The sequence below is a fragment of the Canis lupus genome, chromosome 14 (assembly GCF_011100685.1).
Source record: "Canis lupus familiaris isolate Mischka breed German Shepherd chromosome 14, alternate assembly UU_Cfam_GSD_1.0, whole genome shotgun sequence".
Lineage (NCBI taxonomy): Eukaryota > Metazoa > Chordata > Mammalia > Carnivora > Canidae > Canis > Canis lupus.
In genome coordinates this window covers 34,686,721-34,711,439 of record NC_049235.1, presented here as the reverse complement: position 1 = coordinate 34,711,439, position 24,719 = coordinate 34,686,721, and the positions used below count along the sequence as shown (strand labels likewise).

The 24,719-nt window shown below is 33.9% G+C and overlaps 1 protein-coding gene across 3 annotated transcripts in view; it reads right to left on the bottom strand.

Annotated features, from left to right (window-relative positions):
* ABCB5 (ATP binding cassette subfamily B member 5) overlaps positions 1-24,719 on the bottom strand; it is a 186,681-nt gene that overhangs the window by 130,181 nt on the left and 31,781 nt on the right. For all 3 annotated transcript variants that reach the window (XR_005369524.1, XM_038557070.1, XM_038557071.1), the window contains exons 3-10: positions 20,389-20,568; positions 19,071-19,144; positions 15,011-15,065; positions 13,232-13,382; positions 8,566-8,620; positions 2,866-3,057; positions 2,609-2,780; positions 41-165 (exon numbers count right to left, since the gene is read on the bottom strand). Coding sequence is in view for 2 of the 3 variants with exons in the window: in XM_038557070.1 (XP_038412998.1) it covers positions 41-165; positions 2,609-2,780; positions 2,866-3,057; positions 8,566-8,620; positions 13,232-13,382; positions 15,011-15,065; positions 19,071-19,123 (803 nt within the window). In the remaining variant the exon portion in view is untranslated. The remainder of the gene's footprint in view (positions 1-40; positions 166-2,608; positions 2,781-2,865; positions 3,058-8,565; positions 8,621-13,231; positions 13,383-15,010; positions 15,066-19,070; positions 19,145-20,388; positions 20,569-24,719) is intronic.

Below are 24,719 nucleotides of genomic sequence, written 5' to 3'. Positions count from 1 at the left end.
ATAAAATCAAGCAAATATTGTCATAATTAAAGGAATAGACCTTTGGATTTCTTTTTCCTGGGCTCCAAAGGCTACAACTGTTCGGATTGATGACAAGACTTCTTCTGCTACAGCCCCTGCTTTGGAATAGGCATTTAATTCCTTAGTAGTCAATGAGATGATTATCTGTAATAAACCATGACCAAAAAGAGGGCTCTGAGGCAGCAACAATGTGCACAGAATTTAAATCAGGTAGAATCAAGAACATCAGATTTTATTATTAAAAAAGTAGTTAATATCATTTAATCTAACTTTCTCAGTTTGCAAATGAGGAAAGCAATGGCCAGAAATAATTAAATGACTTTTTAAAGTCTCAAAGCAGTGAAAGAGCTGAGTCTGATGTAATCTTCAGTCAAAATCTGTACTCTGCCTTCTACAAGTAGAGCTTCACTGTTTCCTCCCTATATTTTTAAAACCTTAGAATAGGGTACTTAAATTAATAAAATTGGGAAAGACTTTATTTAGAGATGGGTTATAGAGACACAGTCCGTTTTGGATGCACTATGGAAACTGCTAAGCCTGATTTGACTTGATTTGTTATTATGTCAAAGCAAGTCTTCCAGAGGCTATGGGTCACAGCAGCAGGAAGAAGAAGATGATCTTGCATATGTCTGGAGTGTGACCCCTGAAGCTATTACTACACAATGCAGCCTACCTAGTAAATGCTGTATCTCCAACACTAAGAAGTGAAATTTCAGAGACAGAGAGGAAGGAGAACATCACACGTATTGATATTAGGCAGTTTTACCTGGTTTCAAAATTTTAAAATAAAAATGTGCCTTTTTCTCTATTATATATCCTATTTCCCACTCCTTTAATTAGCAAGAGATTTAATTTAGTAATTAGCACAATGGTTCAATGAAATGGAATAGGAGAAAAATTATTCTCTGAGCTATGAGTGGTTAACTATTGTCTACCCATATAATAAATTTCATTTTCAAAACATATTCTACATAATTGGAGATGATTTTACATAAGACGTGTTTGGACAGTTGTTAAAATCAGAAGGTAGGGGTAGCCCGGGTGGCACAGCAGTTTGGCGCCTGCCTTTGGCCCAGGGCGTGATCCCAGGGTCCCGCGATGGAGTCCCGCATTGGGCTCCCTGCATGAAGCCTGCTTCTCCCTCTGCCTATGTCTCTGCCTCTCTCTCTGTGTCTCTCATGAATAAATAAGTAAGTAAATAAATAAATAAATAAATAAATAAATCTTTTAAAAAATCAGAAGGTAGTATAGAGTGAGTAATAAATACTGAGTAATAAATATTATTTTCTGAATTCATGTAAAGATTACTATTCCTGTATCACTGGAGAGGAAGCAGCACCCATTAAAAAGCCCTGTACATAGCAAATATTTAATAAATGAATGAAAGGAAGCTAGATACCACCCATCCTGGCTTCTTTAGTCATTTGGACAATTTTGATATTTATTTGCTTCTTTTTCACAACCAGCTAATATAATAGCTGAATTTAGATTTCTCACTGTTGTTCCTTATACACTTCTTATCCATTTTACTTTCCTAGGCAGTTTAGTTTAGGCTTTAATCTCAGTAACACATAGTGGGAAATCTTCCTATTGAGGGGATCCTCATTTCAAATATGGTGGGGATGAAGATTTTTACAAGGGTTGTAAAGTCAATGCTAGAAGCCTCATTAAATAAAGATTTCTTGTCTAAATATTGAAGCCTGTTAAATTATTCAGCCATAGAATATTTTTATTGTGGCAAATTCTTTTTTGGTTGAACTTGTATAATGCTAGCAAATCAACTCAGTGAATTTTATGGCTTTGATTTCCATAAAGAACAATTAACTTTGCAAAATTAAAAACCTCATCCATTTCTAAGACTGTGCTATGCCTCCAATCTAGGAGATGGATATATAATATACATTGGTAGAATTGCCAGGTTTGATTTGGAGAGAGGTATTGGGATATATTGGTGGTTTTTGGATTTAACAAAGAGCATTGTTTTCAAATCCAGGTTATAACATTAATCTACTTATAATAGATTGTGGTGTACTTAAAAGAGTGCTAGAAATATAATTTAAAATGAAGATACATAATTTGTTTAAAAAATTGAAACAGATTTACCTAGTACACAAAAATAGACATTAGGAGACATTTTCAATGCAATTCAAGAGCCTTATAAAAATATAAACTTGAAATGGCTGACATGAAGAAGTGTTTACAGTTTTAGGATTTTCTTATTTTGTCCTAGTGAAATGAACTGCACACATTTATCTGGAAATTTAGAACACACAAGGCTCTCCCAACATCCAATATATAATATCTATGCTATTGTTTGAAGTTGTACTAGGCTACTAAATGAAGGGAAATGTTTTTTATTGTTAGTAAGATATTAAAGTTAACCTCATTGCAGCCAAATAACTTGAAAACAAAAAAAGTGACTAATAGGGAACAAAATCAAAAGTATTGGTGATACTTAATATCCCTTTCCATTTTTAGACATAGGAAATGAATAGAAATGCCTTTTTTTTTTTTTTTTACAAATTTAGTAAAAGATCTAGTTCACAATCCTGCTTCCAGTTAACACTGTATTAGCCATCTTGCCTACCCTAGAAAACATGGCTGCTGAAGCAATTATAAGAGGCGATGTAGAGAGAGTCACCAGGGTAAGTTTCCAGCCCTTGACCAAACCAACTGCCAAGCCAACAGAAAAAGTAGATATGTTTTGAAACAACAGAGCAATCTTGTCTCCAATACCATCACTGATTTTGTTGATGTCACTGAAACAAGAAAATAAATGCAGTTAAGTCACTGATATATCTTATATTAAAACAAAGTTAATATACTACATATCCATCCTCTTACTCAGTCATGCGAGTGTTAAGTTCACCAATGTCACAACTATCAAACCAGCTGATGTCCTGTGCCAAAACTGAATGGAAAAACTGTTTTCGAATTCTTTCGGTCTGTCGTGCTGCTGTCATAACCCAAGAGGAAATCTGGATGTAGCCAAAAACCAAGGCAGTAACTCCTATTCCAATATAATACAGAGTCAACCTGTAAAAAGATTATTGGAAATGTTAGTGAGACTCAAGTGCAATTTTTCCCTTTGTTATCAAAAAATGAAATCTATCATAGTATTTGATGGAGAGAATTTGTGCTAGAACCTATAAAATAACTAAAAATAAACCTCTTTGAGAAGTAAAGTACATCGAACATAAAAATCTAGTTTTCCCTAGTCTAGAATATGTCTCTCTTACATTACTAGTAGAAATTACAATTTTAAAACATTTGCTATTTATATCTTCTTTAAATAATTTTTAATACTTTCATTTGAAAAGTTATACTGAAGTAATTAAGATAGCTGTACATAGAGCAGGTGGATAAAGAAATGATAATAGTCAAAAGCACTGTACAAAATACTTAGGTATATATATTATTAAATAGAAAATTCAACTTAAGGAATTTCCCCTAAAGAAATATGTAAAAGGATTAACCTAGTTGGATGGTCAGGGTAGTTAACAATAATAAAGAAAAGCTGAAAACAATCTAGTAGGAGACCAGATAAATTGAATCATTTAAAAAATGTATACTTGATACTCACTATGTGTGGGGTTTTAGAGATAAAATCATGAAAAAGATAAGGTCCTATTCATGAAGAGTTTACATTCTGGTGGGAGGAGACAGACAATACACATAGAAAAAGAATTTCAAGTTGTTCTATGAGGCAAGTAAGCAGGGTGATAAGTCACAGAATAACCAGTAGGTAGAGGTGGGTTGGGAGAGCTAGTGCAGATAGAGTGGTTAAGAAAAATGTTTTTGAGGAAGTGATATTAAATCTGGGGTCCAAAAGGCAAAATGGAGCCAGACATAAAAAAAGCAAGAAAAGTATATTCTAGGGAGAGAGAAAAATAAGGTCTGAGGCAGGAAAAAGTCAGCATGTTCCAGAACAAAAACTCCAAAGTGGTATGAAATGATTAGGTCAGAGAATTTAGCAAATATTGTAGGGCAGCCACAGTGCATTGCACAGGTTTTATTTTAAGAAAAAATGTAGACAATTGGAGAATCTAAGCTCAGGATGACCTTACCAGTTCAACTTCTAAAAAGATCACTCTGGCTCCTCTATGGAGAATGAATGGAAGTGAAAGCAATGGAAGTAGGCAGTTTAGTTAGGAGGCTATTGTACTGGTCAGTGTGAGAAGGATAGGGACTTAGATGAAGATGGTGTCAGCTGATGTACAAAGAAATGGGCAGATTCTAGTTATATTTTGGAAATACAACAAACTGGAATTGCCAATGTACAGGATGTGAGGAATGCAGGAAGAGGAGAAATTAAGGATAACTCCTTAGGTTTCGATTTGAGCAACTGGGTGAATGGTGTGTCATGTACAGCCATAGGCAACTGGGAATGGAAATAGATTTGTAGGAGATATCAAGTGTTTTGATTTAGATACTTTAACACTGAGATGCCTATTAAACATCAAAGTGGAGATCAAGTAAGAAACTGATAATGAGAGCCTGAAATTGTTGGAGCAGTCTAGGCTAGAGATGCAAAATTGAAAAGTCATCAGCTTACAGGTAATTAAAATAAAGGATTGACTTAGACTTCCGAGAGAGATAGAGAGAGAGAGAAAGAGAATTAAGTGCAGATAAAAAAGACAGAGGTCCAAGGAATGAGCTAAGGTAGAGTCTGGGATGAAGAGAAAGAGTCTGCAAAGAAAGCTGAGGAGTGGCCATCATGGTAAGTGGAAAGCCAGGAAAGTGAAGTATCAAGGAAAACACAGAGGAACATACAATTGTTCTACATTATTCCCAGATTCTGTGTTGGCAAATCTGCTTGCTCACTAAAGCTTATTTTTAACTCCCAAATCAATACTCAGATGTCTTCATTGTTACTCATGGACATGCACAGAGTGTAAAAAATCTGAGTTGCCCAGCAAAGATGTTCACAGCTGAGGTTAAACAAGGCAACATTCTGCTTTCTTGCTTCAGCTCTCACATTGTAAACAAGTATCATTTTTAGTCTATGTAGTGCCACATTTTTCTTTTTTTTTTTTTATTTTTTTTTATTTATTTATGATAGTCACACAGAGAGAAAGAGAGAGAGGCAGAGACACAGGCAGAGGGAGAAGCAGGCTCCATGCACCGGGAGCCCGATATGGGATTCGATCCCAGGTCTCCAGGATCGCGCCCTGGTGCCACATTTTTCTAATTTTTGTATTTTTGTCTTATTTTTGATGATTTCACTATTTAAAATGACTCTTAAGCACCATGCTTAAGTGCTGTCTGTCTAGTATCCTTAAGTGTAAGAGAGCTGTGATGTGTCCTATGGAGAAAATATATGTGTTAGATAGGTGTCATGTGGGCATGAGTTATAGTGCTATTGACTATGAATTCAATGTTGATGAATCAACAATATATATTAAATAAGTTGTCTTTAAATATAAATATACATAAAATGAGGTTATGTTTTGAGTGATGAAAATGTGACCAGAGGCTCACAGGAACTTAACTTTGCATTTACCCTACTAATCATGGTTTAACATTTGCTAATTCAGTATTCATAACAACTTTAATAAAATAAGACTATTGCAACTAACGAGAATTGACTACTTTCTAGTAAGTGAGACTATATAAGGACAGCATGAAACACTATAGGTTTAATAAAAGTAATCTTACTGAATTTTTTTTAATGTTTTAGGGAAAATGTTTATAATATTGCAAGAGAATGGATTATAAAAGCAAATCAAAAGAAGAAATGCACGATCTGTACACTGGGAACTACAAAACACTGTTGGGTGAAATTAAAGAAGATCTAAATAAACAGAGAGGTAATCCATGTTCATGGATGGAAGACTCAATGTTGTTAAGATGAAAATATCCTCAAATTGATATATAGGTTCAGTGCAATCCCTGTCAAAAATTCCAGTAGGCTTTTTGGCAGAAATTGGAAAGATGATCCTAAAATGTACACAGATATGAACAGAACTCTGAAGAACCAAGGTAATTTTTAAAAAGAACAAAGTTGGGGAACTTATATTTCCTGATTTTATTTATTTATTTGTTTGTTTATTTTCTAAAACTGCACTAATCAAGATAGTATGATACTAGCATAAGAATAGGTATATCAATAAATGCAACAAAACTGAGAGAACAGAAACTTAAAAGTTTTGTGCTTCAAAAGAAACCTTTAATAAAATGAAAAGACTAGCTCCAGACTAGAAGAAAGTATTTGCCAATCACACATATAACAAAGAATTTGTATCTAGAATTTATAAAATAGAATTTTCATAATTCAGTGAGACAAATGGCATAATTAAAAAATAGGCAGAATATTTGAACAAATTATTTAACCAAAAAATATATGAATGTCTAAAAAGTAATTTAAAAAGTGCTCATTATTAGTCACTGGAGAAATGCAAGTTAAAGACACAATATGATACCACTTCACACCTACTACCATGACAACAATAAAAAAGACATAATAATTAAATGTTGACAAGAATGTGGAGAAACTAGAACCCTCATACACTGCTGGTAAAAAAGCAAAATGGTATAGCCACTTTGGAAAACAGTGTGGCAGTTTCTTAAAAGGACAAACATAACTTATCATATGACCCAGCACTTCTACTCCTAGATATCTACCCAAGAGAAATAAAAACATATGTACACACAAAAACTTTTGAAAATAGCATAGGTGGAATAAAATTCTTTGGTTCCTGATTATATTACCTTGTCCTCATCAAGAAAGAAGATACAAAGCAATGATTCCCAGAAATATGTTCATCAAAACATTAGTTCCACAGGATGTTACCAGGTGTTTGGGGAAAAAAATTGGTTTTATAGTCAAATAGTTTTTTTTTATTTATTTTTATTGGTGTTCAATTTACTAACATACAGAATAACCCCCAGTGCCCGTCACCCATTCACTCCCACCCCCCGCCCTCCTCCCCTTCTACCACCCCTAGTTTGTTTCCCAGAGTTAGCAGTCTTTACATTCTGTCTCCCTTTCTGATATCAAATAGGTTTTAATAACTTGTTGTAAAAGGAGTTTTACTACACTTATCTGTCCTGTGTATCCAAAAGGTGGCTATTATATATAGCATTTTCAAAACCAGTTTGACAATGTAACCTTTTTTTGTCATGTATCCCAAACACTCTAAAATAGAACACCAGTTTAAGCAACAATAACATAACAAATACTATAGTATAAATGTTAAGAATTTTTTTTGTAAATTTTGTAACCTTTTAATAATTGTACACAGACATATCTTTTCATTTTATTCTCGTTTATTATTATCTGTTCTTTAAAAGGATGCTCTTATTTTTAAAAGTTCCAAACTTCTTTGTAATAAATTCAAATTTTATGATTATACTTCAGAACCTCGGTTTAACACTGTAGGAACAGAATTTAGTAGAAGGCAATGCATTGGATTTCAATCAGGAATTTTCAAAAGAACCAATATAAAGGAATTTTATGTAAAAGTTGCTAAAACAAACAAACAACAACAAAAAAAGTTGCTAAAACCCAGATCTGTTTCCCAAAGTTGAGGTTGCAGCAAAATACAACTAGAGGGGGCGCTATTCACATTGCATAGAATAGCAGCGTACAATAGAACTTTTTGTGACGAAGAAAATGTTCCTTATCTGTGATATACAAGATGGCATCAGCCAAATGTGGCTACTGAACACTTAAAATGTGACTGAGAATGAGAAACTAAATACTTAGATTTTATTTAATTTTAATTAATTCAAATTTAGATAGCCATATGTAGCTGTGACTAACATACTAGACAGTGCAGATCAAGAATTATGGCCCAGAGAGTTTCACTGCAATATGATAGATGCCTCTTGGGTTGTGCAAATGCCCGCTTCATTTTTGGGAGAAAAATGAGGGATCACTTAGGTCTGTAGCAAAAACTCTCATAATTTTAGTGAGACACTACTGATTGCAGTGAATATATTTAATAAAGCAGCGCCTAACAAACTCAACACATGACAAAGGGAGCGATAGTATTTAATACATAAACTACACAAACTGAATGTCCTTATAAATTATTTACTTCGGATTTTACAATTTTTAGTTTTAATACATTACCATAATAGTCTGAATAATTAGTCTTCAAAATTAGTCAATAAAACTTTACTGTTTCTGTTTATCAAATTATTTTATTATTTTTATTATTTGTTGCACATGACTTTCTAGTTTTTAAAGCTTATACAAGTAACATTTTTCTATAAGGTTTGTAAGGAATATAATTTGAAAAAAAAGGAAAAATAAGTCCTTTAGCCTTTAGGATATGTACCTTCGATTCTAGGAGGCAAAATTAGTCTAAAAATGAAAATACAAAAATAAATTTTCTATTGACGACAATTCTGTCAAATAAAGCACATGAACTTACATATCAAAGAAAAAATTATGTGATAGTTATATTTTCTGTATCTAATGAAAGAAAAGGACATGTTTGTTTAATTACTTACATGTAATATTAATGATCAAACCTCAGTTTTTTCCTTTTAAGTAGCACATAATAAACATAATATCAACATTTTAGTTGGACTTACATAATAATATCTTCATTCAGCTTCTCTTGAAACTGAGTACAATTCTGGTAATTTGCTGTAAAACAGTATTTTAAATTATGAGGGCAATTAATTTATAATTGGCTATACTGTTTCATACATAGCCCTCCAAACCAAAAATAATGCATTCTCAAGAAAATAGACTAATAATCTTAGATTTATAATCATTTTAACTTTCTATTCTTTAAACTTAAAATTTAAACTATTATCTCTGGTTGCAAAAAGAACTCATGCAATGTGAAAAATTATAATGAAATATTAACCATGTAGCTCCTACCTGGAAAAAATTCTTTAGGACATCTCTGATTTCAGATAACAGTTGTATAAGTAATAGTAATAGAACTCACTTTTCCTGCTGAGATTATGCATTTAGAATCCAGTTTGAGATACCCCAGGGAATAATTTAGAAAGTCCAAGAAAAGCAAGAACATATGTGAAAGTTCTAGAAGTAATAGTCATAGCAAAAATTTAAGTGAAGCTCATTGAAATATGTTGGGTATAATAAGGATAGCAACACAATAAAACAGTATTTAAATCACCTTTGGGTTATAAGGTTTATATATATATATATATATAAAGTTTTATATATATGTATATGTAAACTTTTCTATGTATCCTCTAGTAGAAAATATATCACACATGAATAATATGGTCATGATTTCACAAACAGCACAAAACACAGGCCAATATCCACTATCATAATTTTCTTTCTTAAACCTCTATAATAACTTTTTTATCCTAGATTTTTAATTTATTTATTTTAGATAGAGATCATGAGTACAAGCATGGGGAGGGGCAGAGAGAATCTCAAGCAGACTCTGTGCTCAGGGCGGAGCCTGACATGGGGCTGGATCTCACAACTCTGAGATCACCACCTGAACTAAAATCAAGAGTTGGGTGCTTAACTGACTGAGCTCCCCAGGTACTTCAAAACTTTCATAATAAATATTTGAAAACCATTCCAGACACCTTGTCTATTCTTTTACATAACCACAATGACATCACATATGATAATGTCTACAATCTTTACTTATATGCAAAAAATAATTTTCCCGTTATTTCATTTATAGAATTATGGTAGGGAAAAAATTTAAAGCAGTTTATTCCATATATTAGAATTACCGGAAGTCTAAACTGTAGTGGAAAGTTTTGATGAGATTAACTGAGCTAATAAATAAAATATACATTGTTTCTAAAAACGGTACCTAAATTACATAAAAATGGCATATTATTATTTTGGCGATTATATTAATAGAGGTAATATGTGTAGGAGCAAATAATCCTCCTCTACATTCCTCCAGACAATCAATGTTAAGTTGAAGGTATATTGTTTCATGACCTCACTTCTCTTTTTTAATATGTCATGATATACCAATAATATAAATACATTTATTTATTTTTTAAATTTTTTTATTTTTTTAAAGATTTTATTTATTTATTCATGAGAGACACAGAAAGAGAGAGAGATAGAGAGAGAGAGAGAGAGAGAGGCAGAGGCACAGGCAGAGGGAGAAGCAGGCTCCCTGCAGATAGCCTGATGTGGAATTTGATCTCAGGACCCTGGGATCACCCCTTGAGTTGAAGGCAGACACTCCATCACTGAACTACCCAGGTGACTTAATTTAATTTAATTTAAATTTAATTTGCCAACATACAGTATAACATCCAGAGCTCATGCTCATTTCATCACATGCCCTCCTTAATGCCCATCACCCAGTTGCCCCATCCCCCACCCACCTCCCCTTCTGCAGCTCTTTGTTTATTTCCCAGAGTTAGGAGTCTCTCATCGTTTGTCTTCCTCTCTAATTTTTCTCCACTCATTTCCCTCCTTCCCTTATTGTCCCTTTCACTATTACTTCTATTCCACATTTGAGTGATACCATATGATAATTGTCTTACTCCACTCAACATAATACCCTCCAGTTCCATCCATGTCAATGTAAGTGGTAGGTATTCATCCTTTCTGATGGCTGGGTAATATTCCATTTATACCACCTCTTCTTTATCCATTCATCTGTTGCTAGACATCTGGACTCTTTCCGTTGGCTATTGTGGACATTATTGCTATAAACACTGGAGTACATGCACCCCTTCGAATCAGCACTTTTGTATCCTTTGTATGAATACCTAGTAGTGCAATTGCTGGGCCATAGGATAGCTCTATTTTTAACATTTTGAGGAACCTCCATACTCTTTTTCACAGTGCCTGCACTAGTTTGCATTCCCACCAGTAGTTTTAAGAGTGTTCCGCTTTTCTCCCCATCCTCACCAACATCTGATATTTCCTGAGTTGTTCATTTTAGCCATTCTGACTAGTGTGTGTTGGTATCTCACTGCGGTTTTGATTTGTATTTCCCTGATGCTGAGTGATATTGAGGATCTTTTCATGTATCTGTTGGCCATTTGTATGTCCAACATTTCTTTGGAGAAATGTCTGTTCATGTCTTCTGCCTATATCCTGACTGCATTTTCTTTTTTTGGGGGGAGGGTGTTAAGTTTGGTAAGTTCTTTACAGATTTTGGATACTAGCCCCTTATCTGATATGTCATTTATGAGTATCTTCGTCCATTCTGTAGGTTGCCGTTTAGTTTTGTTGATTGTTTCCTTTGCCATACAAAAGCTTTTTATTGTGATGAAGTCCCAAAAGTTCATTTTTGCTTTTGTTTCCATTGCCTCTGAAGATGTGTCTAGCAAGAAGTTGCTGTGGCCAAAGTCAAAGAGGTTGCTGCCTGTATTCTCCTCTAGGATTTTGATGGACTCCTGTCTCACGTTTAGGTCTTTCATCTATTTTGAGTTTATTTTTGTGTATGGTATTAGAAAGTGGTCCAGTTTCATTCTTCTGCATGTGGCTGTCCAATTTTCGCAACACCATTGTTGAAGAGACTATCTATCTTTCTTCCATTGGGTATTCTTTCCTGCTTTGTTGAAGACTAGTTAATCATAGAGTTCAGGGTCCATTTCTGGGTTCTCCATTGTGTTCCATTGATCAATGTGTCTGTTTCTGTGCCGGTACCATACTGCCTTGATGATTACAGTTTTGTAATAGAGCTTAAAGTCTGGAATTGTGATGCCTCCAGCTTTGGTTTTCTTTTTAACATTACTTTGGCTATTTGAGGTCTTTTCTAGTTCCATGCAAGTTTTAGGATTGTTTGTTCCAGCTCTGTGAAAAATGCTGGTGGTATTTCGATAGAGATTGAATTGAATGTGTGGATAAATTTGGGTAGCATAGACATTTTAATAATATTTGTTATTCCAATCCATGAGAATGGAATATTTTTCCAATTCTTTGTGTCTTCCTCAATTTCTTTCATAAGTGTTCTATAGTTTTCAGAGTTTAGATCTTTTACCTCTTTGGTTAGGTTTATTCCTAATATCTTATGGTTTTTGGTACAATTGTAAATTGGATTGATTCCATAATTTCTTTTTTCTGCTACTTCATTGTTAGTGTATAGAAATGCAACAGATTTCTGTGCATTGATTTTATAGTCTGTGACTTTCCTGAATTCCTTATGAGTTCTAGAAATTTTTTGGTGGAGTCTTTCAGGTTTTCTACAAAGAGTATCATGTAGTCTGTGAAGACTAAAGTTTGATTTTATTTTTATTTTTTTTTCTGATTGCTGAGGCTAGGACTTCCAGTACTATGTTGAATAACTGGTGAGAGTGGACCATATGAAGATAGTACAGGTTTTAATGACACACTTTAATGACACACTCAGCTAAAATAAATAGCTATAAGGATGCTTTCTACTTTGTAATTTTGGGGAAAACGACAGAATCAGGGAATTACTAATATTTATAATATCTATCAGATTAAAAAAAGACTATAGATACTCAGCATGTCTGTGCATAGAATTGCTGGACTTACATCTAAAGAATGTTACTTCAAGGATATGACCCTGAAATAGGTTAATACAAAGGTAATGATACATGAAGGACATCTACAGTTATGGGAACTACAACCCCCCCCCTTTCTTCCCCACACATGATTGTTAGATTTCCCTCCTATCTTTATTCAGGGTTTTTGTCTCTAATACCATCATTTTCTGCAAGTTCATTTTGGCTTCCTTGCTGCATTGTGTTCTACAATGCCATGCATGTCTATATGCTATTAATGAAACCCTAAGCAGCAGAGAGATTTTGTCATTTTTGATTTCTCCTTTTTAAAGGGTGTATTATAGATAAGTGCCCTGGAATAGCCCAAGCCTTTGGTTAAATCATGGTGTATGATCACCACTTCTGATAGAAAATTTTTTAATTTCCTAGAGAGAAAAGTTGAGGTACACTAAGTCTCAGATGATTTTTATATACCATGAGTGGTTAGCTCCTGGGTCTCCAGCTTACTGATTTTTGAACATGTCAGCTTCCACAATGGCATGAATCAATTCCTTAAAATAAATTTCCTTCTCTCTGTCTCTCTCTCCCTATATATATATATATATACACATACATTCACATCTTATTGATTCTGTTTCTTTGACACGTGTTAATACAAATTTTGGTTCTTTAGTCCCTGGTAATATAAAAGAATAAATGACTTACATACATATTTTGTAGATACTGTTTGACAATACAAAAATCTGTATTATGAGATATTTTATTTGAAGCTTTTGGGTCCCCAGAAATACAGGAAAATACATGTTGTACTCACTTGTATTGGTTTTGACTAGACATCCACTAATAAGGTTATCACTCATTTTTCCTAAAATCAGTGACATTACAGGAAGACAGGCTCCATTTACTAGTGATGCCAGTAATCCCAGGATCATTAGTGTGATGTCCAGTCCATTTGCAAAGCGGAACTTAGGAAAACAAAACATAGTAGCATTATAGCTATAAAAAACAAAAACAAAATGAACCTATAGTTTTTGCCATCAAGTAAATGCTATTTTATAAATTAAAAGACTAAATAAATGTATAAAATCATGGAAAAGTATTTGTAAACAAAGTAAAAAAAATCTCTGAGCTTAAGGATTTACAATGTATTTTGAAGAAGTGTTGAAAAATATAAAGCAGCAAAATAAGTGTAAATTATACATCTGTAATAATAACTATCATACAGGTCAGACCAGATGTGGGTAGGAGTCAGAAACTTCCTTCCATTTGGTTGATTCTGAATTAAGGTAATATATGTTGAAACACTGCAAGACAGTATCTTGGTTTATAGACAGGTGAACTTCGAACTCTCAATTCCTTAGGCTTATCAACATCATAGCAATGATACAACTAAGTGCAGTGAACAGTAACCATGCAGTAAAAATTAGTTCATCAAGTGTAATAAATTATATTTTTCATTCTTATTTTAAATTCCTTGGATTTTTTTCTATTTAGGACAACATCTATTCTTTAAATAAGGATGTATAGTAATTTACAATGCTATTTAGAATAAGAAAGAAATAACTGAAAGCCAAATATTGAATACTTTGTATTCTATTTTATGCAAGATTCCAACAATGCTATTTCAAAAAAAAACCATGAACAAAACTTGAAAATATGGATTATTTATCTTACTGAGAAGTCAAGATAAAATTTAATGATATTAAAATGAAATTAGATTTATATAATAGCAAGAAGAACTTTTACATATTTTATGAGTGGTGGCTGAAAAAATTGAACATTTTTTCATTTATTCATATGATAGATAATAAATATCTATAAATATTTATGGAGTAACTGCTACAGTATTATGGTGGTACTTCAGATGATATGAGGGTATCTGCTCCTCCACCTTCCTCCAGAATAGTGTGTTATTTTCTTGATAAAGTTTATCATATTCTGCAACATCCCAGGGTTTTTAGAATTTGACTTCTGAAAAAGTAGGTACTGTTTTATGTGAATTAGTAATGACACTGACAGCCAGAATGACACAGAGATTAGAGTAGGTAGAGGAGTTGTTTTGGGAACATATTCCTGAAAATCTTCCTTGAACATAATCCTAAAGAAATGTGCTCACATACTTTTTTATGTATAAGTTTGACAAAATATTTAGATAATTATTTTTTATTTCAAAAGAATTCATAGTTTAAACATAACAAGCAACTTATAACCATGCCTTTTCATTAGAAAATACTGAAACATAAACATAAAGTAGCAAAAATCACTCACAATTTAATTCCCCACCACTCAGAAATAGCCTCTGTAACATTTATGCATTGCACATATACACATTCATTTTTTTTGTTTTTTGTTTTGAAAAATTGGGATCAATTTTGCAATATTGTATATTGTATAAATATTGTGTTTATTTTCTTATCCCTATTATGGAAATATTGGGTTAATTATATTTTTTTTCCTATTGGAGACAATATTTTGATTAATTATTTTTTAAATTCTCTTTTACCCTCCAACAGATGTAATCAATCATTTTATGCACTACAGATAGTTCCCTAAAATTTTCAGATATACATACTTGCTAGGTGATTTCACTTACTATTTCAATAGGTCCAACAGCTTGTTTTCTTACTTTGGGTAGTTCTTGTGGTTTTCTGGAAAACAAAATTTCCAGATGGAAAGGTTTACAATGTGAATATAATTTGCAAAATTTTCCAATTGAAATTGTTCTGAAGTATCAAATTTCACTCTTTTTTTCTTTCTTTTTTTTTTTTTTTAAGATTTATTTATTTATGATAGACATAGAGAGAGAGAGGGTCAGAAACACCGGAGGAAGGACAAGCAGGCTCCATGCCGGGAGCCCGACGTGGGACTCGATCCCGGGACTACCAGGATCGCGCCCTGGGCCAAAGGCAGGCGCTAAACCGCCGAGTCACCCAGGAATCCCCCAGGGATCCCCCTCAAATTTGACTCCTTTTTTTTTTTTAATTTTTATTTATTTATGATAGTCACAGAGAGAGAAAGAGAGAGAGGCAGAGACACAGGCAGAGGGAGAAGCAGGCTCCATGCACCGGAAGCCCGATGTGGGATTCGATCCCGGGTCTCCAGGATCGCGCCCTGGGCCAAAGACAGGCGCCAAACTGCTGCGCCACCCAAGGATCCCTCAAATTTGACTCTTGATAGCAAATTTGTATCAACACTGAAACTTTCAAAACACATTTAATGAGGGCAGCCCTGGTGGCGCAGCGGTTTAGCACCGCCTGCAGCCAAGGGCGTGATTCTGGAGACCGGGGATCGAGTCCCACGTATGGTGCCTGCTTCTCCCTCTGCCTGTGTCTCTGTCTCTATGAATAAATAAAATCTTAAAAAAAAACACATTTAATGATACACGGTACAAAGATTTTTATTATAATCACTGGGAAAGTTAAGTTGTCACTGGCTATCTCTACATTAGTTAGGGTAACAACTGAAGGCATACCTTTGGAGTAGAGTTCTTTAAATTGTAGTAAAATACATACACCATCTTAATTAATTTTAAGTGTGCAGTTCCTTAATATTAAGTACATTCATATTGTGCTACCATCACCACCATCCATCCACAGAACTCTTCATCTTGGAAAACTGGCTCTGTACCAATTAAACTGTAATCCCTTTTCTCTCTTGCCTCCATCTTCTGGCAACTATCCTTCTATTTTCTATTTCTGTGAATCTGACTACTTTAGGTGGAACCATATAGTATTTTGTTCTTGTAAGTGGAACCATATAGTATTTTGTAAGTGGAGCCATATAGTATTTTGTTCTTTTCTGTTGGGTTTATTTCACTTAGCATAGTATCTTCAATGTTTGGCTATGTTGCAGGGCATGTCAGAAGTTTTCTCCTTTTTAAAGCTGATTATTATTCCATTGTATGTATGTACTGCATTTTGTTTATTTATCCAACCATTCATCAGTCAATGAACACTTCAGAGTGCTGCCAGTTTTTGGCTACTGTGAATAATGCTGCTATGAATACAGGAGTACAAATATATTTTCAAGTCCCTGCTTTCAATTATTTTGGGTATATAACCAAGATTAGAATTGCTGGATCACATGATAATTCCATTTTTATTTTTTTGAGAAACCATCATATTGTTTTCCATAGCATCATTTCACATTCCTATCAACCATGCACATGGTTTCTCTACATCCTCGTCAACAGTTGGTATTTTCTATTTTATTTTAATAGCATCTATCTTAATGGGTATAAGGTGGTGGATTAGAGTGTTTTTTTTTAAGATTTTATTTATTTATTTGAGAGAGAGACAGACAGAGAGAGAGAGAAAGAGAGAGAATGAGCAGGGGGAGGGGCAGAGGAAGGGGGAGAAGCAGACTCCTTGCTGAGTAGTGAGTCTGATGCGGGGCTGCTTGATCCCAGGACCCTGAGATCATGACCTGAACTGAAGGCAGACACTCAACCAACTGAGCCACCCAGGTGCCCCTGGATAAGAGTTTTTAAGCTTCTGCAACAAACTGCACAAGAGCAACTGGCTCATATTTCAAGAAAGTCCAGATGAGGGATGCCTGGGTGGTTCAGCGGTTGAGCATCTGCCTTTGGCTCAGTGCGTGATCCCGGGATCCAGGATCCAGTCCCACATTGGGCTCCCTGTGGGGAGGCTGCTTCTCCCTCTGCCTATGTCTCTGCCTCTCTCTCTCTGTGTTTCTCAAGAATAAATAAATAAATCTTAAAACAAAGAAAGTCCAGATGAAAACTGTAAATTGTATTCATTGGTTTCAGGGAAATTTGTCAATGAAATACACATACACATAGATTCTTTACCTTCTTATTTTGTATTTTGTTACCTCTATATCCTATGGTGTACATTAAAAATTTTTTAATTTAAATTCAATTTAGTTAACATATAGTGTATCATTAGCTTCAGGGGAAGAATTTAGTGATTCATCAGTTGTATATAACATTCAGCAGTCATTATATCACATGCCCTCCTTAATGCTCATCACCCAGGTACCCCACCCCACCCCTCCTCCAGCAACCCTGTGTCTTCCCTATAGTTAAGTCTCTATGGTTTGCCTCCCTCTTTTTTGTCTTATTTTATTTTTCCTTCCCTTCCCTTCCCCTATGTTCATCTATGTTGTTTCTTAAATTCCACATATGAGTAAAATCATATGGTATTTTATTGTTCTCTGACAGTCTTATTTCATTTGGCATAATACCCTCTAGTTCCATCCATGTTGTTGCAAATGGCAGGATTTCATTCTTTTTGATGGCTGAGTAATATTCCATTGTCTAAGTATACCACCTATGGACATCTGAGCTGTTTCCATAGTTTGGCTATTCTGGATATTACTGCTATAAATACAGGGGTGCACATGCCTCTTTGAATCAGCACTTTCGTATACTTTGTATGAATACCTAGTAGTGCAATTGCTGGGCCATAGGGTAGCTCTATTTTTAACTTTTTAAGGAGCCTCCATACTCTTTTCCACAGTGCCTGCACCACTGTGCATTCTCACCAACAGCACACACACAAAAGATCCTTAAACAAGAGTGGAAGACTGAAGGGCATCAGATTACGTTTTCTAAAAAAGACACACAGAAGGATGAACTTCTGAGTCTTCTCTTCCAGCTTTATAACATATTGTTCTATCAGCTTTGATAAATGACAAGTCACTTAATTTTATTCCCTCTGAGGTTAATAATTAAGTACTGGGCCAATCTGCTCTGAGATGTTTCATAGATGACAACAAGTGCTCTAAGAATGTGAAGCCCTTCCATTATTCCAGATGCTGATTTTAAGATTTTTAAATTTTATTATTTATGTAATCTCTACCTGATGGGCACTTGAACTCACAACCCCTGAGATCAAGAAACACATACTCCTCCTGCTGTGCCAGCCATGTATCCCCTAAACACTGACTTTAAAGAGTAAGACTCAGTAATCTTTTGATAAATTTTGTTTCAGGGAAACATTTTTGTCTCCCATTGACCTTCATGAAAAAGCTCTGAAGGAGGGTTCAGGTAGTCTTTCGAAAGACTCTTTCCTATCAGAGTTGAGAGTGGAGAAGTGTACATGGAAGATATAGTGGGAGCTCCCTTTCTGGCTATTTGCAGCCCTATATTAATGAAACAGGCTACCAAAAGGGGTCCTCTTGAATTTTACAGACTATCTATCTGAATGTAACACAATTATTATGGTAAAAGTGAAACTAAAATAGACTTTAAGCCATTTCAATTTTAAATCTATAAGTTAGTGAATTATAGGTATAGGAAATTTTTATAACATGCACACACAGACGTCCATGTAGTGAAAAAATAATCTGAATCCAGTACTTTCTTTCATTAACTGTGCCACATGGGATGAAGGTTCCATAGAGAATTGAATTGAAAATATTGAGGTATTTTTTTTCTTACACTGGTAACATAAATTCAAAAGAGAGAACTGATGAAATAAAAGTACTAAATCAATAAATCTCATAGTTATTTACACTTCCTAAAGTCCCAGTTAAGCCAACTGTAACATTGATTAAGTTGAGGTCCAGAAAAAAGCAAATAGCACTGCTATTTTTAGAAAAAAAATTAAACATTTTTGCTATAGTATTGAAAAGGATAAAGTACATTTGAAGTTGCAGGACATTTTTTGTGGAACTTAGGCAAAGCTTACCTATTTCTCTGATAATTTTCTTGCATCTCTTCAGCTCTTTCAGAATTTGCCATCTTATTTACAATTCAATTCTTCTGAAATATTAAGAAATATATCATGACTGTGTAAAATGTCATCATGTAGTTGATATAAATAAAGCATTCTTTATATTCCTTTAGAAAAAGTGTGCTACTGAGTTTCACCCTGCCTCACCACTCTGCACTTTAACTGAAGTTTCTGGTTAGGAAGCTCATTTTTTAAGATATTATTGATTTTATGATTTTGTTGCTTCATTCTGGGCTTAGATTTGGAGCTAATAAAAATTCTAGAAATGAAATAAAAGGAAACCCAGATTCTACAGATGATGCATCTTTATTCAGGACACTGGATTTTATTCCTATTTTGCCACTGATTTGATTGTAATTAATGAAACTTTTAAACTATGTCATGCTTAGTTTTTTCTATAAACAGTTGATGCAACAATTTCTGTAGCCAGTGGTGTGAGGGAGTAGGGCTTTCTAATTCATCAAATATAAGCAAACTAGAGCTTCTATCATGTATAAATAGTTGTCAAAAAATTAGAATATTTTGAAACTCACTCATCATTAAAATTAGGGACGCCTGGGTGGCTCAGCTGTTGAACATCTGCCTTTGGCTCAGGGCATGATCTTGGGATCCGGGATCGAGTCCCACATTGGGCTCTCCTTGCAGGGAGCCTGCTTCTCCCTTTGCCTATGTCTCTGCCTTTCTCTTCTCTCATAAATAGATAAACAAAACCTTTAAAAAACCTCATTCATCATTAAAATTATATTAAGAATAATGTATTCTCCCTTTGGATGACACTTTAGAATTTTAGTCTGTTGTAAGATTGCATTTATGTATATAAATGTTTATATCATTGCAAATGTAAAGATATTTTGAGTCAATCTCACTTGTTAGGCAATATAACCTATTACCTATATTGAGATGATTATAAATAATATGCGTTTGAACTCTAGAGTAGAATTACTGATTAATGAAATACTACCCAAGCATCCAGAAAAAAACAGTACATTTTTAAAGAGTAAGCTTCTCGATGAAGGAACTAGTCTCAATGGGTTAGTTTTTAGTGGCTGAGAAATAAAGCATGATACAAATACACTGGCATATTATTTTTATTTCAGAAATCAATGGTCATATGTTTAGTTAAAAAAAAACTCTACAATTGCCATACTAACTTTACATTATCTCTAGTTATTTGACATATGTGTAAGGAAAGTATTAAGATAGAAAGAAATTAACAATTATATAAATGAAACTCAGAAATTCAACAAAAGAAATCAAAACAATTATGGCTTACCTCAGTCACTGAATGATATGCTCATTTACACCAAAATAATGTGTGGTTTCTCTCCTCAACAAATAACTAACTGTACTTTCATGCTGTGCTTTACCAAGCTTAATTTCTGACCATGCTGTAACATCAGATAATAACAGTGGTGAATTTCCAGGTAAATCACACTCTGTTCTTCATGCCATACTGCACATGGGAAACAAAGTGAACAAAAAAACCTTACTGAACCAAAAACATGCACTTTTAAGACCTGTAGTGTCTCTGATTTTCTTTTGGGCTTCTCTCATATGTATATAATGTTCACTGACACATTCTGTCTTGTATTACAATTCTTAGTTACCCTAATTGATTATATTTATCTATTACTTCATAAGTTCTCTGAAAAAGTATTGAGCTTGTATTAGTATCAGCTGCTAGTTTATAAAAATAGAAAGATTATGGTCGCTTCTCCTGAGAAACTCACAAATCCCCCCACCCCCACTCTTTTTCTCTGTACTACAGCCTTGCTACTCAGTGTGGTCCCAAGACAGGCAGAATCAGCAACAGCTGGGACATTACTAGACGTGCAGAATTATTTTTTTTTAATTGTGGCAGAATATACAAAAAATAAAATTTAACATTTTAACCATGTTTAAGTTACCATTCAGTGCCATTAAGTGCATACACAACTTAGTGTAAGCAGCGCCAGTATAAAACTTTTTCATTACGCCAAATTGAAACTCTGTACCCATTAAACAATAGCTTCCCATTCCTTCCTCTCCCCATCCCTAGTGACTACCATTCTACTTCCATCTCTATGAACTGGTCTATTCTAGGTATCTTAGATAAGTATAATGGTACAATATTTGTCCTTTTGTGCCAGGCTTCTTTTCACTCAGCATGTTTTCAAGGTTCATCCATGATACTGCATGTATCAAAGTTTCATTCCTTTTTCAGGCTAATAATATTTTATCATTTATACATACCACATTTTGTTTATCCATTCATCTGTTGGTGGACAATTTGGACTGTTTCTACATCTTGGTGACTGTGAATAGTGCTACTATGAACATTGGTATACAAGTATCAGAGTACTTCTTTCAATTCTTTTGGAACTGAGTGGAAATTGTGGATCATAGAGCAATTCTATGTTTACCTTTTCCAGTAACTACCATATTGTTTGTGATAGTGGCTATACCATTTTACATTCCCATCAGCAATGTACAAGAGTTCCAATTTTTCCATATCCTTACCAATACTTTTATTTTCTGGTTTATTGATAATAGTAATTCTGATAGGTATGAAGAGGCTCTCATCATGGTTTTGATTTGTATTTTCCTAATGACTACTGAAATTGAGCATTTTTTTATTCATTGTCCATTTTTATGTCTTCTTTGCAGAAATGTCTATTTAAGTCAGTTGACCATTAATAATATGTCAAGTGAAATAGTGAAGTTGTAGTTCTTTATGTATTCTGGATATTAAATCTTTATCAGATATAGGATATGCAAATACTCTCTTCTGTGGGTGGTCTTTTTTAGTCTTGTGATTGTATCCTTTGATGCCTGAAGTTTTTTATTTTAGTGAAGTCAAATTAATCTATTTTTTTGTTGTTGTTGCTAGGGATTTTGGTGTCATAGTAAGAAATGATTGTCAAGTCCAATGTCATAAAGTTTTCCCCCATGTTTTCTTCTAAAAGCTTGATAGTTTTAGCACTTACATTTAGATCTTTAATCCATTTGAATTAATATTTCCATATGATGTAAAATGAAGGGTCTGACTTCATTCTTTTATATGTAGTCAGTTTTGCCAGCACCAGTTTTATTTTGAAAACACTATATTTTTGTTCTTTTTGCCAGTTTCGTTTGTTGGAAACACTGTCTTTTCCCCGATGAGTGGTCTTGACATCCTTGTTGAATATCATTTTATCATATATGTGAGGGTTTAATTTCTGGGCTCTCTATTCTATTCAATTGACCTATATGTCTTTATGCTAGTATTAACTGTTTTGATTACTATAGCTTTGTAATGTTTTGAAACTGAAAGTGTGAATGTTCCAAATTTGTTCTTCTTTTTCAAGATTGTTTTTACTATTTTCAAGATTGTCTTTGCTATTATTTTGCTATTTTTTACTTTTGCTATTTGCTATCTTTTTCAAGATTGTTTTGTTATTTGCTATTTAAACTTCATAGGAATGTTAGGATGGGTTTTCCTATTTATGAAAAAAATATTGGGATTTTGATAAGGATTGCATGGAATCTGTAGATCATTTTCTGTAATACTGTCATCTTAACAATATTAAGTCTTCTAGTCCATGAACATAGGATGCCTTTCCACTTGTGTCTTCTTTCATCAATGTTTTGTAGTGTTCAGTGTACATATCTTTCATCTCTTTGACTAAATTTATTCCTAAGTATTTTATTTCTCATGATGCTATTGTAATGGGATAGTTTCCTTAATTTCCTTTCCTGATCATTATTAGTTTGTAGAAAAGCATTTTTTAAAAATTCCACATATAAGAGAGATCATATGACACTTGTCTTTCTCTGACTTATTTCACCTATCATAGTGATCTCAAGACTCATCACAAATGGTAGGATCTCCTTTCTTATGGGAATAATATTCCATTATGTGTGTGTATGTGTGTCTGTGTACATGCCACATTTTCTTTATTCATTCATCTGTTGATGGACCCTTGGAGGTTGTTTCCATGTCTTGGCTATTGTAAATAATACTGTAATGAATATGAGGGTGCAGATATGTCTCCAAAACAGTGATTTGGTTTCTTTCAGATATATGCCCAGAAATGTAATTGATGGATCATATGGTAGTTCTATTTTTAATATTTTGGGAAACCTCCATATTGTTTTCCAGAGTGGTTGTACTGAATCATGCTTTTTATTTCAATTTTTACTTATTTATTTTAAAGATTTTATTTATTTATTCATGAGAGACAGAGAGAGAGAGAGAGAGAGGCAGAGACACAGGCAGAGAGAGAAGCAGGCTCCATGCAAGGAGCCCGATGTGGGACTTGATCTCGGGACCTCAGGATCACGCTCTGGGCTGAAGGCAGACGCTCAACTGCTGAGCACCCAGGCGTCCCTGAATCATGCTTTTTAAAATCCATTCCAGAAATGCAGAATTTTGGGTTCTGCTCTAAAACTACTGAATAGAATCTACTTTTTAATGAGATTCTTAGTGTTTTGTATGCACATCAAATTTTGAGAAGCACAATTCTACAGTATTTCATGCAAAGTCTTGGCAAATAGAAGGCACTAATTCTCTAGAGGAAGTTTTTTGTTGTTGTTGTTAAAACTAAGAATATAAAAATAAAGTTCAAAATACAGTGTAATGGCAATATATTGTTCTTATCTACTGTCTACAGCATGGTTTTAAAGTGTGAACAAAGGACTTCTGGTATCAGAATCTCATGGAGTGCACTAAAAAAAAGGAGATAATGTTAAGTTTTAGGCATAGAATTAAAATAGGACAGTATTATAAAGAGTAATGTGGTAGTTAAATTGTCTAGTCAGAGAAATTCTTCTACCTCTTATAGAAGGTAACACTGAAAGTGAATTACAAGATGTTACCATACAGAAATTAAGAAGAGTATCTCAGGCAGAGGGAGTATGATTTATGTGGTAGAAATAAAAAGTGCATTGAGGCAAAGAGACACAAGATGAAGGAAAATCACAGGATAGTGATGAGGTCATCATTATATGGAAAGAGAGAAGTTGGCCATGACAGCTGCTCTTTTGTTCCTCCATATTATACAATGTTTCAAAAGGAAGTTAAAGATTAGTTTGAAACATGTCAAGTGTGAGATACTGGTGAGATAATCAGGTAATAATATCCAAAAACCAGTAGGTAATGTGGGAATAGAACTCAGAACATCTTATTTAGCCAAAGCAGACCCTGTCAGCCAATCCTTAGTTATTAATAACTATGTAGAAGTTATCATGGCATGTAATAGAAAGGATACAAAGAAATAGAAAATTAGAAAGAAATATTTGATTTACAAGTGTTCTTGCCTTTTTTTTTTTTTTTTTTTTTTAAGTAGAAGACACCATGCCCAGTTTGGGGCTTGAACTGAGATCAAGAGTCAGATGCTCAACTGACTGTGGCAGCCAGGTGCCCCAGGGCTCTTGTTTAAAAAAAAAAAAAAACTAATTTCATATGGCAAAATGGAAAGTCATGACAAAATATCACTGTGGGAAGAAATTTTCTGAGTGACAAGTAAGAGTGTTGGGTAAGAATAATCTGATGCATAGCTAAAAGAGACTGATTGATAGAAAGCAATAGAAAGACTGATTGATTAGATAAAATAAGATCTGAATTTTATACAAGCTCCAAAAGGA